Below are 15,471 nucleotides of genomic sequence, written 5' to 3' on the forward strand. Positions count from 1 at the left end.
CAACCAACATTCAATTGAATATCAGAGTGCGCAACAGATAAAACTAACAAAATAATAAGAATATTATTAAATAAAAGAAAATGCCGAAACGGCTACAAAACTCCAAGAGACTACATTGTGAATGACTTATTCTAAACTGAATAACAAGCATGCTATTTATAATAAAATAACTATAATCCTAAAAGGTAAGAAACTGAAACCCTAATGCTAATGGGTTAAACCCAAAAAACCAAACATTTAAATAAACCAAAATAGGTATACGACATGAGTTTGCATGCGGACTGATTCTGTTAGGCGGACTGGCAGGCATACAAACTTGAATTGACTTGACTACCAAACTAGCATACTGGCAAACTGACAAACTGGCAAACTGATTCCTGCTAGTGTTGAGAGTATATAAAGAACCCATCACTAAACGGACGAGATTTTCATATCTCAATTTTACCAACAAACAAACAACTTGTGTGGACCATCAAACAAAAAAATGGGTGGCAAACAGCCAACAACCCATTTTTCCTCTCTGCCCGTGTGGGCCAAAACAAACAGCCAAAAATATATTTTTTTTCTTTTCTTTGTTTTTTTTTTCTTTTTCTTCTCTGTGTTTTTACTTTTCTCCTTTCTAGAACCACTCTTTTTGGGCAGTGGTTTTCTAACAAACAAAACAACTGCGAGTGTAGTGATTAGATGGAGGTGCGCATACAGTGGGTACGAGGATGGCGTTGGACAGAACGGCAGCAGAATGGTGGCTGGTGGTCTGGTGCGAGATGGTGTTGGTGCATAACAAGTGTGGTGTGGGGGTGACAATGACTGGGTGCAAGTACGGTGCTGGTTCTGGGCTTCCGATTGACAACGAACGGCGAATGGTCTCTGCAGTGCGGGTGCTGAGTAAACAAACTCCAAACTTTTTTTTTAAATTTTTTTTTAACAAAATCCTAACTAGCTACTGAACAAACAGACAAACCGATTTCAACCCCAAAACAGATTAATTATCGAAAGATTTAATCTGTTCTGATACCAAGTTGAATATCGTAACGGACAAGACTAACAAAATAATAAGAATATTATTAAACAAACAAAAATACCGAAATGGCTATAAAACTTTAAGAGACTACAATGTAAATGACTTATTCTAAACTGAATAACAAGCATACTATTTATAATAAATTAACCATAACTCTAAAAGATAAGAAACTGAAACCCTAATGCTAATGGGCTAAGTCTAAAAAACCAAACAAATAAAGTAAAATACTAATATTTTCCAAGCCGTCCACATCGGAATTGACTCAGCAAAATCTGGCATGCGCATTTACTTCAAGAAACGCTTTAGACAAAGACAGGCATTGAGATAAGTCAAGCCGAAAATTTGGAACACAAACTTGGAGAATTCCAAGGAAGCAATGCTTCGTTAAGAAATATATAGCTAATCAATTAAGCTAGGCTGAAAAATTGGTGCTTTTGCAATGGCAATGGCTTTTTCTGTGCGGATGCTGTTGTTCGCCTCATTGTTTTTGCTACCAATTTCTGTGTTTTCCCAAAATAATGGAAGAGTAGCAGTTGGAAGTTCTCTAACTGCAACTACAAGTAACTCCACATCATGGCTTTCTCCATCCGGTGATTTCGCGTTTGGATTTTTGCCCCTTGGAGGCAATGATCTTTTCTTGCTTTCAATATGGTACGCCAAAATCCCAGACAAAACCGTTGTTTGGCATGCATATGAGGATAACAACCCCATAGTTGCACCTGAGGGATCAACTTTGAACTTGGATGCCAGCAGTGGGCTAGTTCTTAACAATCCTCAAGGTGGGGAGATATGGAAATCCGCAACTTTCGGGGTTGTTGCAAACGGGGTCATGAATGACACCGGAAACTTTGTTCTTCAAGACAAAAACTCGGGGAGCTTATGGGAGACGTTCAACAATCCTACAGACACCATTTTGCCGGGGCAGACAATTGAGAGAAATGGGAAGCTTTCGTCTAAACAATCGGAGAGTAACTACGCGAAGGGGCGGTTCCAGCTGCGCTTGCAAGATGATGGAAACCTCGTGCTCAACACCATAAACTTGCCAACAGATTTTGCCAACGAGCCTTACTTTGCCACGGACACAACAGCGGGGACTGTGGAAGGTAGTGAAGGTAAACAATTGGTGTTCAACAACTCAGGGGACTTGTTTGTTCTGAGAGAAAATGGTGGAAGATTCATTCTCACAACGGCAAAGGGAGTCTCAGCGAGGGAGAACTACCTAAGGGCAACTCTTGATTTTGATGGGATTTTCGCGCTATATGCTCACCCAAAAACTTTCACCGGAAATGCAAGCTGGAGTAGTCCTCTGTGGTATCAGCCGGTTGATATTTGCCAAACACTTTTGGAAGGCGCGGGCGTTGGTGTTTGCGGATACAACAGTATCTGCAAGCTCAAACCAGATAATAGGCCGACCTGCGAATGCCCGAAAGGGTTTACTTTTCTTGATCCCAAGGACTTATACCGAGGCTGCAAACCCGATTTTATACAAGGCTGTAAAGAAGATGAGCTAGCAAGTCCCAGGCAAGATTTGTATGATGTCGAGGTGCTGATAAATACTGATTGGCCAACCTCAGATTATGTGCAGCTAAAGCCTTTTACCGCGGACAAGTGCAACGAGTCTTGCTTTCATGATTGTTTGTGCGCTGTTGCTGTTTTCCGGTCTGAAACCTGCTGGAAAAAGAAGTTACCTCTTTCGAACGGGAGAGTGGATGTCAGTCTTAATTCGCAGACCTTCATCAAAGTCCGAAAGGATAATATGTTGGAAAATCAATTTTAGTATTATTGTTATTTCTATTGGGTTTTCTAGTGGGCCAAGAATTAGGATTCTTTGCTCATTAAGTTTATAACTTCTTGCCCGTTAGGCCTTCAAAGTAGGATAAAAAAATGAGTGCGATACAAATATATCGAACTCATAGTGAAATCACACTTCCATGGTGGGACGGAAAATTTGAGTGTGATACCAATATATTACACTCATGAGTTTAATATATTAAACTCTTATGGAAGGTCTTAGGGATTAGGGTTTGCTTTAATTTTCTCTATAAATAAGGGGATTTGTAACTCATGGAATAACAAGTCACTCGAAATGTAGTCTTGTAGCCGTGCAATCTCTTTCCAGTTAATAAAATTATATTTATAATTGGTTGTTCTTTCAGTTAGTTAGCCTGTTCATTTATGCGTACTCTGATTTTCAACCTAATATAACTCTGCAATTTCCTCCAATGCCAATATCAGATGATAAAGAGAAGAGCCAGACATCTGTCATACGCGTGGAATCGTTACTATTAGGTACCTCTACCTTTGTTAATGTTGTCTTAAGTGCTGCTCTCTGTCTCGGTTTTGGACTCGCATTTAGCTATGAAGAACTACAAGAAGCTACAAATGGATTTACGGAAGAATTAGGAAAGGGTGTATTTGGAGTGGTTTCAAAGGGGGATGCAAATTGGTTCTGGTGTCGAAGTGGCGGTGAAGAGGCTAAACTATGTTATGCAAGATGTCGAGGAGTTCAAAACAGAACTGAATGTAATTAGTCAGACGCATCACAAGAATCTGGTTCGTCTTTTCGGATATTGTGAAAAGGGGCAACAAAGATCACTAGTTTTTTAGTTCATGAGCAATGGAACATTGGCAAGCTTTATTTTTGCTGATATCAAACCAAGTTGGAGACAGCGAATTGAAATCACTTATGGCGTTGCTAAGGGGCTTTTGTACTTGTCAATAGAAAGGATCATAATTCTTCGCCCTCCCTACAAAGAACACGAGGGAGTAGAGAGGGCAGCAATAATTCCAATTCATAAAGCATACGCAAAGTCGCCGGGCTATGTTTTCGTAACGAACTTTATTATTTGTAACAAGATCATAACAAGAGTAGGGATGAGCAAAATATCCATGGGTTTGGGTAATCGCGGTTATCCGCCCGTTTAAAATTCATGGTTAAAGTTATAGGTAACCGTTTAGATGAATAAACGGTTATGGATATAACCGTTTACCCGTGAAATTTAAATGGGCGTTTATGGATATTACCCGCGATTATAAATAGGTACCCATTTAACCGTTTATGTTAATATATGTAAAATTAGAAAGAAAGAAAGAAATGAACTAAAACCCTACATTAATAAATATTTAGGTCGGAAAGATCTTACTAATTTTGAGTTCAAGTTTATTTATCATGCATTGCATGCTGAACATATGTTGGTTGGAACTTGGAAGGGATGCAGGGCCTCTTGGTCTATTAATTTCAGAGTGATGATCTCAAGTTTAGTGGTGTCTGATTAGTGTTTTCTTCGTCTTGCTAATTGCGGTTATAAATCAATGTTCCATGATCACGTGTATGGATGGTGCTGTTAATTAATTTTTAAATTTTAATTGCGATTATAAATTAATGTTTGATGTTCAGGCGCATGGTTACTAAGAAAAATCTCATCAATTCGTTGTCAAATATGACCGTGTTTAATGATCAGAAAAAAAAATTGACAAATTTCATTTTTAATTTTCAAGTTGTTATAAAAACATGTAAACAGGGTAAAAAAAAGGTAAATGGGTAAAAAACTAGTAAACGGGTATATGTGGTTACGGTTAAATGAGTGCGCAGTTATGGGTATGGTTAACTGTTTATAAACGGTTATGGGTATGGATATAACCGTTTATGCAATTACCCAACTTGTAAATGATTATGCAGATAAGAGATTAAACGATTATGGATAAATAACTGTAAATACCTGCTTGGATTTCTGGCTTTTGCTTGGATTTCAGAGTAAAAACGTTGAAACTTAAAGGTATGAAAATTTCAAAATTTTTTATTTTTATTTATTTTCAGTGTTAATTTATGATTAATATTATTCTTGATAAACCCACTTAGAATCTTGATCTGAGTTTTGCTTAAATTCATCTTGGGGTTTTATACTTTTTAGTTTTATAATTTTCTGGTGCACCTGTGATTAAATACAACCTAATTTGATTTTACCCACAAGTGCAGATCTTACCCCGCAGTGCTCAATCCAGAGAATTGGTACTCATAATCAATAAGATTTATACGGCTTATTGGTATCAATTTTGGTTGCAGCAATGCTATTCTTGCTGAAGACCTGCCATGTAAGTGATTTAGTTTTTGCTTTTCGAATTTCTACTTTTCATGCACAATTATGAATACGTGGTTAATATTTTCTACTTAATCTCCAATTCAAAGAGAAGGATATTGAATTGTATTATCATTTTAGTTAAAATGCGTTAACATTTTAGTTAAATTTAATCCCTAATTGATCTGACTAACCACTCAAAAAGGATTATCATACAAAATGTCTGCAAATAGATCGAATACTATTAATGAAAATTAATCCTTAATGTTTCCATCTGACTACATGATAGTATTTTGTGGCTAAACATAGTTTTTACTCGAACAAATATTTACCAACTTACATTGACAAATTCATTCTCCTTTCATTTGAACAGTAAAAGCCAAATCACACATGGATCCCCAAACTTCAGCTTTACCATTACTAATCCTCTTGCTTGGGAATTAAAAAAAAAAAATCATAAGCAAACATGAATCTTATTATATACCAACTCAGGATGTGATCATAAAAATCAATTGATACGAAGAGTAGAGCTATTAAAGACCTTCCAAATTTTATCAAGTGTTACAGAAGTAATATATTTTGTATGCAGAAATTCAAAGCACGCAGAGATCTCGAGTCAAAAACAGAGGTACCCATCCCCTTTTGTTCGATTTTTGCTTTGTTTTATCTCTGTTTTCATTTTTGGGTAGGATTTTGTGCTTTATAATTGGGTTTAATGTGAAATTTTTGAAGCAGCTAAATCTCATTCAGTTCTGTTTGATTGATTGTTCATCTATGATTTGTTCTGTTATGCTTGGTAGGTTTAAATTGAATTGGATTTATATTTGATTTCGAGTTGATTAATTTATTTTATTTTATTTTAGTTGTAAATCATATTAGTTGCAGATCATGAAACAATTTCATGTTTGGTTTAAGAGAATAAGCTTGATTCAATGAGATTTGGATTCATGAGTAGCATCTGAGATAGGCAAGAGTGTTTGCATTCTTTAGAAAAAATTTAGGAGCTACAAAACTATGCTTTAAATTTGAGTTTTGTGATTACTATTTTTGCTCTTTATCTTACTAAGATTTTGGTAAATTTTCAGCAACTCTTGCACAGCGAAATGACTCCCACCACCCAACATACGCAACTGCTACAATTTCAATTGCAGTTCTTGAAGAAAGGTAAAGCCTGTGTTCTATACAAAGTCTTGGATTTTTTTATATGGGGTTTCATTTTTTTGTGCTTTTTTTTTCTCTCTTGAGAATATTAATATTGTTGAGTTATTAAATTCGACTATTGCATAGGTTAAATTTTACTTCGAATTGTAGTAATTGTCATACAAGTTTATATTTTTGTATAGAATGATGGAGCAAAGACTGCCGTAAGAACTCATGAAGGGCAAACCAAAAGCTTCCCCATAACTGTAGGGTTACATCCAGGTTTATCCTTAAGTCCTTACCTTTTTGCATTGGTAATGGATGAGTTAACGGGACATATTCAAGATTATATTCCTTGGTGTATGCTTTTCGCAGACGATATAGTGTTGATAGATGAAACTCAGGAAGGGGTAAATGCGAAACTTAACGTTTGGAGAGAAGTGTTGGAATATAAAGGTCTTCGCTTAAGCCGATCAAAGACAAAATATATGGAGTGCAAATGGAGGCCAAAATGAGTTAGGGGTGAGGATCGGAGATCAAAAAGTACCAAAGAGCGACCACTTTCGCTAACTAGGATCTATCTTGCAAAAGAACGGAGAATTAGATGGAGACCTTAACCATAGAATACAAGCTGGATGGATGAAGTGGAAGAGTGCATCCGGCGTGTTGTGTGACTGTCGTATGCCACTGAAGCTCAAGGGAAAATTTTATAGGACGGCAATAAGGCCGACGGTGCTGTATAACACAGAATGTTGGGCGGTGAAGCATTAACACGTACATAAAATGGGTGTAGCGGAGATGAGGATGCTTCGTTGGATGTGTGGGCACACGAGAAATGATAAGATTAGGAATGTGGATATCCGAGGTAAAGTAGGAGTAGCCGAAATTGAAGGAAAGATGAGAGAAAATCGGTTACGGTGGTTTGGACATGTGCAAGGAAGGCCTACTGACACTCCGATTAGAAGATGCGACTACGGGACAGAGGTTCAGGGCTGAAGGGGTAGAGAAAGACCGAGAAAAACTTTGGAAGAGACTCTAAGAAAAGACTTAGAGTACTTGGATTTAACGAAGGGCATGACATAGAATCAAGTGCAATGACGTTCTAGGATTCATATAGCCGACCCCACTTAGTGGGAAAAACCTTTGTTGTTGTTGTATAGAATTGCAAACAATTTGAATTTTGGATGAGAGTTTAGAATATTTATAAGTTGGTTCTGTTGAGGGATATCCATATAGCAAATTTATCCTACTTTGTATTTCAAAAATCGTAGGTTAGATTGTCTACTCTAGCTATATAATTCTTCCATGTTTTTCAGATCATGGAATGAGTTTCTAATGCTGAGATTGTAACCCAATCAATAAGTAAGCGAAACACAGAAGTTGTATATCGCATGTTAGTTTTGATCCATTTCTAAAAATCCTATGCATAGTACAAGAAAAACATTTCTTTGCTGCAAAGAAGAGTGAAGTACTGAACAACAATGTGAAAAGTTGGGACCTAGAAAACGAGATATTTTTAATGTGTATTATATCTACATAGATGTAAATAAGATAATTTTTACATATCAGTTGTTCTTTATAACAACTTTATAGAACAAGGGGATGTAAATAGATTTTGAGATATTTATAGAACGTATGGAACTGGAAAGAAGAATACCAAATGAAGCACTGATTTGTTCAGATATTTATTTTTGCTTGGAAAAAAATTGAGATATTGTGGATTATTACTGACATATATAAAACTATAAGCTTTTGAGATTGGGAGACAAAACCCACAAATTCAAATCAGACAAAAAATAAATAAAAAAATTAACAGACTTAAAGATTAAACTCCAAAAGGGTATTAAAAACAAGGCTTATTTGATCCATTTAGTGTAAAAGTTTTGAGCTTTGAAGAAGCAGAGGAGGAGAGTTTCCAATCCATCTTCAGGTAAGCTTGGCAGCCACAGATCAGGGTGTGGAGAGGATGGAGAAAGTTATCCTCCTGCTGATTAACAAGAGTCACAACAATAGCAGAATCCACCTCCACCTTAACAGATCTAAAACCTCTCATCCAAGCCAAGCGTAAACCAAAAAAAAGGCATATGGATTCGCATGGATTTCGCGGAGCTGGAGAAAGATACTGCCTCTAGAGATGAGTGGTTACTGATGTGTAGAAAGCAAATTGTTTTCTTGCAGATGATATAAATCAAAGATGACATTCATTATGGTCAAATAAACTCAGGTTGAATAAATCACTCATGGAATTTGTTTTGCAAAAACTATTAATTTTGTTTTGATTGCAAATTTAATTGTTATTTTAACATACAGTTTTATCAAATTCAATTTTTCTCATTTTCAGATTTTCGACGGACCACATTTTTTCCCTTTGCAGCTTTTTATGTCTTTGAAAAAGGTATGTCATGTTTTTAACGTTTTGGGTTTTACATGTTACTTCGACTTTTATTGTCTGCCTCCTTCAGCATTACTTACATTCATTTTCCAGTATTGGCTGATAAAAATTTATAAAATACTTAAGATTTTAATTAGAAAGTTAAAAAATTTAGCCATATTTTTAGTCGTATGTTCTGTGTCATTCTAATTCAAAGATTGGAAAATGACTGAAATAATATTTTCTTCCTTCTGTCTTTTCAAATTTCCATTTGGTCCAATTTTATATTTCATTTCTTTGTGACTTTTTGCAAAACTTGGAATCAGGTTTTCAGGTAACATGGATGATGAATGTAAGAAACTCATACACAGAATAACTCCACCAAGGTATATGCGAATTAAAATCATAACTTGCGTTAATATAGAAGTATAAATTATTTTTTATCACACAACTTTGACAGAATAATTTGTCTCATAATTTAAAATATTGTACAAATTTTAGCTACCTAGCAATCAGCGACTAATATCACTTCCAAGAAGGCAAGATCAATAAATGGCATGTCACAACAGTATATTTTCCACAAATAGATGGTAAAATTGTACACATCTCATTAGGCAAGTTTCAATCTTTTTTACTTCCATTTTAACACATTTCTAATTAACATTTTGTTCTAAATTTTGATTAAACTTTATTTAAATGTTTGATTTGAGAATTCACAAGTCGAATTACCACCTCTCTCTCCACTCTCCCAAAACTCAATTTTGAACTTTTTATGCATCTTTCTTCTTTCTTTGTTTTTTTTTTTGTTTTTGTTTTTGTTTTTTTTTTCCGAATCATTGCCTAACTGTCTTTATTACCTTTTGCAGTTGTATTCACAACTGTCCAAGACACTCTTTGGAATTTATTACAACAAAAGGTCAATTTTTCCTTCTTTGGAAACACCTCAAGCTAAGAACAAGTCTGGTATCCAAGCTTTACATTCAACATTGTTTAGCATGTAGCAAGCTTTGTTTGACTGGTATCCTCTCAATACTGGATTTGTAAGTTATGCAGTTATCGTTAGTTCAACTTTTTGAATGAACAATTATCTTCTTCTTTGCACTTTGTAAGAATATATTTTTCTCTTGGTATCCAAATTTGTTCCTTTCATGATAAGACATATAAATTGCATTGCCATTGTAATTCTCTATTTTCACTCAAACATTATTTAAGAAAATTGAAGCTATAAAATATCTCATAATTTTTAATCCAGCAGCACCGCGCGAGTACAAATTTCTAGTTAATAACTAAAAATATATTGATTATAAACAGAAAACTGTTGAAAATGAGGGACCTTGCATGATTTTATAAGAGGTTGGGCTACTACCCATATTGCCAATTGGTTTTATAGTGGAACTTTAACTTTCTTTATGGTATCAAAGCAGATTGTCCCATGTGTGAAGTTAAACGGCCACATGCGCTCTACGTCATCCTGTTGTGCTATTCACGTGTTAGGTTTTAAAATACAAAAATACTCTACACGTGAGGGAACGTGTTAAAAATGAAGAGGTTAGACTACTCCACATATTGTTTTACGGGAAAACCTCAACTTCTTTACGTTCAACATCTCCATGAGACAATTTTTCTTATATCTTCACTCTGATTTTCTTATATCTTACTATTATTTCTGTGGTGGTGCCGATGCACCTCTGCCCTTTTATTATTTTTTCTTTCACCTTTTCAAATGCACCATCCTTTTTTATGGGGTTTTTGATCTTTAATCCTTCAAGAAGATTAAAATTTGATAAAAACTTGATGTTAAATTGCATATTGATTTTAGTCCCTTAATGTGTACTTAATTCAAATTCATATTATATTTTTGTTTTTATATTTAATAGATAACTTATTTAATGTTATTACATTACATTTTAAATTTATTATTATACACATTTTAATTCATTAATTTTATTTAACTTTCTCTAATTAGTGTACCTAAACGTCTGTATCATAATATATTTTACTAAATTAGTGTACCGAAATGCCCGTACCTAAATATATTGTAGTGAATTAGTGACACATAAGAAAATATGTAAAAACATAATGTACCGAAAATTCCGTACCTAACTATATGATGCTAAACTAGTGTACCAAAATGTCGGTACCTAAATATATTATACTAAACTAGTGTACCGAAATATCTGTACCTAACCATATTATACTAACCCAATGTACCGAAATGTTCATACCTAAATATATTGTAATGAATTAGTGACAAATAAGAAAATATGCAAAAACATAAGCGTACCGAAAAATCTCTACGAAAATATTTTCTTATATAAGATGCTTACCATAATGAGAATTAAAATTTATAATATTTTCATAAAATTTAAATTCATAAAATTATAAATAAAAAAAAAGAGACATTGAATACAAATACTGGCACTAAATAGAATTTAGGGACTAAAATCAATTTTTAATGTTACATAAAACATTTTTCTAAACTTCATTTTATTTAGGGATTAAAATCTTATCATTCTATTCCTTCTTTTCAGACGGTGCCCATGCACCATTCCATAAACTTTGTCTTTTTCCCTGCAAAACCCACAAACTGCAGAAGTAATAAGAGAGATTTTTTAGTGTGATCGTCACACGAGGTAGTCACATCGGAATTGACTCAGCAAAACGTGACGTACGCATTTACATCTGGAAACGCTTAGTCAACGACAGGCATGGAGATTAGTCAAGCCTAAAATTTGTAACATAAACTTTGACTTGAATTCCAAGGAAGCAATGCTTAATTAAGAAATATAGCTAATCAGTTAAGCTAGGCTGAAAATTGGTGCTTTTGCAATGGCAATGGCTTTTTCTGTGCGGATGCTTTTGTTCTCCTCATTGTTTTTGCTACCAATTTCTGTGTTTTCCCAAAATAATGGAAGAGTAGCAGTTGGAAAATCTTTAACTGCAACTACAAGTAACTCCTCATCATGGCTTTCTCCATCCGGTGATTTCGCATTTGGATTTTTGCCCCTTGGAGGCGATGATCTTTTCTTGCTTTCAATATGGTACGCCAAAATCCAAAACCAAACCGTAGTTTGGCATGCATATGAGGATAACAACCCCATAGTTGCACCTAAGGGATCCACTTTGAACATGAATGCCAGCAGTGGACTAGTTCTTAACGATCCTCACGGTATGGAGATATGGAAATCTGAAACAACTTTCGGGGTTGTTGCAAACGGGGTCATGAATGACACCGGAAACTTTGTTCTTCAAGACAAAAACTCGGGGAGCTTATGGGAGACCTTCAACAATCCTACAGACACCATTTTGCCTGGACAGACAATTGAGAGAAATGGGAAGCTTTCGTCTAGACAATCGGAGAGTAACTACACGAAGGGGCGGTTCCAGCTGCGCTTGCAAGATGATGGAAATCTCGTGCTCAACACCATAAACTTGCCAACAGATTTTGCCAACGAGCCTTACTTTGCCACGGACACAACAGCGGGGACTGTGGAAGGTAGTGAAGGTAAACAATTGGTGTTCAACAACTCAGGGGACATGTTTGTTCTGAGAGAAAATGGTGGAACATTCATTCTCACATCGGCGGGAGTCTCCTGGGTGAGGGACAGCTACATAAGGGCAACCCTTGATTTTGATGGGATTTTCATGCTATACTCTTACCCGAAAAATTTCACTGGAATCGCAAGCTGGAGTCCCCTGTGGTTTCAGCCGAATGATATTTGCCAAGCACTTATGGAAGACACGGGCGTTGGTGTTTGCGGATACAACAGTGTCTGTAAGATGAATCAAGATCATAGGCCAACCTGCGAATGCCCGAGAGGGTTTTCTTTTCTTGATCCCAAGGACTTATACCGAGGCTGTAAACCCGATTTTATTCAAGGCTGTGAAGCAGATGAGGTACAAAGTCCCAGAAAAGATTTGTATGATGTCGAAATGCAGACAAATACTGATTGGCCAACCTCAGATTATATGCGGCTAAAACCTTTTACCGCGGAGAAGTGCAAAGAGTCTTGCTTTCAAGATTGTTTGTGCGCTGTTGCTGTTTTCAGGTCTGAAACCTGCTGGAAAAAGAAGTTACCTCTCTCAAACGGGAGAGTGCAGTTCAATCTTAGTTCACAGACCTTCATCAAAGTCCGAAAGGATAATGTAACTCTGCAGTTTCCTCCAATGCCAATTCCTCCTCCAATGCCAATTCCAGATGATAAAGAGAAGAGCAAGACCACTGTTATACGTGTGGGATCAGCACTATTAGGTACCTCCATATTTGTTAATGTTGCTGCTCTCTGTCTCGGTTTTTTCTTCATATTCCGGAAGAAACCGGTAAGATCTAGTACCGATATTGTTTTGGACTCGAATTTGCGCTCTTTTAGCTATGAAGAGCTACAAGAAGCTACAAATGGATTCAAGGAAGAATTAGGAAAGGGTGCTTTTGGAGTGGTTTTCAAAGGGGCGATGCAAATTGGTTCTGGTGTCGAAGTGGCGGTGAAGAAGCTACGCTATGTTATGCAAGATGTCGAGAAGGAGTTTAAAACAGAACTGAATGTAATTGGTAAGACGCATCATAAGAATCTGGTTCGTCTTTTCGGATATTGTGATGAGGGGCAACAGAAATTGCTAGTTTATGAGTTCTTGAGCAATGGCACACTGGCAAGCTTTCTTTTTTCTGATATCAGACCAAGTTGGAAACAGCGAATTGAAATCGCTTATGGCATTGCGAAAGGGCTTTTGTACTTGCATGAAGAGTGCAGCACGCAGATTATCCATTGTGACATAAAGCCACAAAACATACTTCTCGATGATTATTACACTCCTCGGATTTCTGATTTTGGATTGGCAAAACTTTTGATGATGAATCAGAGCCAGACTCATACTGCTATCCGAGGAACAAAAGGTTATGTTGCACCTGAGTGGTTCAGGAACTTGCCAATCACTACCAAAGTTGATGTGTACAGCTTTGGTGTTGTGCTGCTGGAGATTATTTGTTGTAGGAGAAATGTTGACGTGGAAGGTAACTTGGAAGAGAGAGCAATTTTAACGGATTGGGTTTATGATTGCTACGTTGAAGGAGTATTAGATGCTGTTGTAGATCATGAAGTTGAGGCCTTGGGTGATCGAGCGACACTGGAAAAGTTTGTGATGGTTGGGATTTGGTGCATTCAGGAAGATCCTTCTCTTAGGCCTACTATGAGGAGGGTTGTGCAGATGTTTGAAGCAGTTGTCGAAGTGCATGTTCCACCATGTCCATCTCCATATACCAGAGCAGGCTGAAGCTGCCATTAGTTGTATCGCAGCCCAGGTATAATTTATTGTCACAGTAGTAGCTAGCTCGTTTCCTATTTGTCAAACTATCTTTAGTTTACCGACTTGTAGTTTTGTAGTGTGATGATTTAGATCAAAACCGTTGAAAGAATGCTTTATGCATGTAACTCTTGTTTATGATCTTTTATGAATGATAAAGCGATTCTTATATCTACACTTTGATTTGGTTTTGCTGCTACCAATTTGCTTATACTCTACGCAAGCAGACGACACTTGCTTCATTGGAATCCTCCTAAAAGAACAAATGAATAGAGGCCATCAATTAGACATCAAAAAAATAAGTCACAAGTGAGACACCTCGAATCTTCTCCCTTCTTCCCCAACACAACGAACCCTAGATCTGCAACAACCAAGGCTACCGGCCCATTGTTCCGGCTTGAGGTCGGTGGCCGCCTTTGTTCTTCCTCTACCTAGCCTATCTCTAATTCTCTGCCACTCCACCCCCTCCTAGCCACCCCTCTTCGTTTTCCCTCCACCGTGCCTTTTCTCACCTCCATCAGTGCTCTAAGCACCTGTTCTCTCCACCGTTTTATAGGCAACCATTTTTTCATGGCTTTGTTTGAGCCTCCTCCCCAAAATCGAGATCTTCCTTCCTCCCAAGGGATTTTCACTTGAATTGGGGCTTGATACGTGGCTTTGGGTTGGTTGGTTTCTTGGTTGTTACGGGTCAGATCCACCTTCTTTGGCTTTATTTTCAGGGTGGAGTTCTCTGTAAGCAGTTTGTGGCGGTGCCGCCTTACCTGGCCAGATCTATGGCTTCTCCACTTGCTTGGCTAGCGGTTGCCGCAGATCTCCCTAGATGCAAGTCTTGGTGATCTTGGCTAGAGTTTCCTAATTCTCAGTGTGGAGATGAGCAATTGGTGGATTCCGTTCTCAAAGTAGGGTAGGTTTACTGTAGGGTTGTTGTTTGTACCGCAACTAGGGGTAATGTGTCGCCTAGCGAGTATGTAACCTCGCTTATCAACGATGATTTGATGTGGTCTTCACACTACTAATTAAACCAGGTGTGCAATCTGTAAGTGTGTTTTTTATATAATATTAAGGCCTCAAAGCAATTTGTAGTTGAATGCGGAAAGCCGGAAGAAGAACGAACCCCTTCTTTGTTGGTTTAGACATAAGGGGATTTAAAAAGTCTACGAAGGACATTCTTCAACACACTTCTTAGTGTGTTTTGGACAAAGGGCTGGCTTCTCCATAATCTTGACACCTTGGAGTCGAAGTACGAATCGTGCTGTCAGCTGCTTTGAAGAGGAAGAATTTTTTTCCTGTTGGCCGAGTGCCTTCCTTTTGCCAAAAAAATTACCAAGTTATAGTGCGAGGAAGAAGATTGGAAGAACTTTCCCATTTTTCCATGAAGTATGCGACCCCGATCCTTGAAGAAGGCATCTAAGACTTGCCAAAACGTGTTTTTGTGAAATTTTCTAGACCAAGTAGGATTTCTACAGTACTCATTTTATTCGAATTTCCTTTTATGTCCAAGTTTTTATTTTGCTTTGGGATAGTTGTCTAAACCTTGTATATATGAGACCGGCAGCCGGTGGAAG

General features: G+C 36.9%; 3 protein-coding genes and 1 long non-coding RNA gene across 10 annotated transcripts; 3 read left to right on the forward strand and 1 right to left on the reverse strand.

The window, feature by feature from the left end:
* Positions 1-1,042: 1,042 nt before the first annotated feature.
* Positions 1,043-11,380, reverse strand: LOC126616124 (uncharacterized). The gene is made up of 2 exons (XR_007621033.1): positions 11,272-11,380; positions 1,043-1,293 (listed from the first exon to the last, which is right to left on the reverse strand). It is a non-coding gene; the product is annotated as an uncharacterized LOC126616124 (long non-coding RNA).
* LOC126616122 (G-type lectin S-receptor-like serine/threonine-protein kinase LECRK3) lies at positions 1,358-3,161 on the forward strand. The gene has a single exon (XM_050284114.1). The coding sequence runs from the start codon at positions 1,461-1,463 to the stop codon at positions 2,796-2,798; it is 1,338 nt and encodes a 445-aa protein (XP_050140071.1). The 5' UTR covers positions 1,358-1,460; the 3' UTR covers positions 2,799-3,161.
* On the forward strand, positions 4,748-9,720 carry LOC126616123 (uncharacterized). Of its 7 annotated transcripts, none has more exons than XR_007621030.1 (7): positions 4,748-4,797; positions 4,998-5,113; positions 5,687-5,725; positions 6,183-6,261; positions 6,441-6,519; positions 6,613-8,461; positions 9,496-9,720. XR_007621030.1 is itself a non-coding variant. In XM_050284115.1 (6 exons), exons 2-6 carry the CDS (start codon positions 5,087-5,089, stop codon positions 9,650-9,652), a joined length of 369 nt encoding a protein of 122 aa, XP_050140072.1. In that variant the 5' UTR covers positions 4,748-4,797; positions 4,998-5,086; the 3' UTR covers positions 9,653-9,720. The 7 variants fall into 7 exon arrangements, 1 of the variants encoding a protein (XP_050140072.1); XR_007621027.1 differs by lacking the exon at positions 9,496-9,720 and adding an exon at positions 8,579-8,902; XR_007621032.1 differs by lacking the exons at positions 6,441-6,519; positions 6,613-8,461 and adding an exon at positions 8,935-8,994 and having other exon boundaries at positions 9,475-9,720.
* A 15-nt stretch (positions 11,381-11,395) lies between the features above and the next one.
* LOC126616121 (G-type lectin S-receptor-like serine/threonine-protein kinase RLK1) lies at positions 11,396-14,083 on the forward strand. The gene has a single exon (XM_050284113.1). The coding sequence runs from the start codon at positions 11,438-11,440 to the stop codon at positions 13,874-13,876; it is 2,439 nt and encodes an 812-aa protein (XP_050140070.1). The 5' UTR covers positions 11,396-11,437; the 3' UTR covers positions 13,877-14,083.
* The last annotated feature ends 1,388 nt before the right edge of the window (positions 14,084-15,471 follow it).

Source organism: Malus sylvestris, chromosome 3 (genome assembly GCF_916048215.2).
Source record: "Malus sylvestris chromosome 3, drMalSylv7.2, whole genome shotgun sequence".
Classification (NCBI taxonomy): Eukaryota; Viridiplantae; Streptophyta; class Magnoliopsida; order Rosales; family Rosaceae; genus Malus; species Malus sylvestris.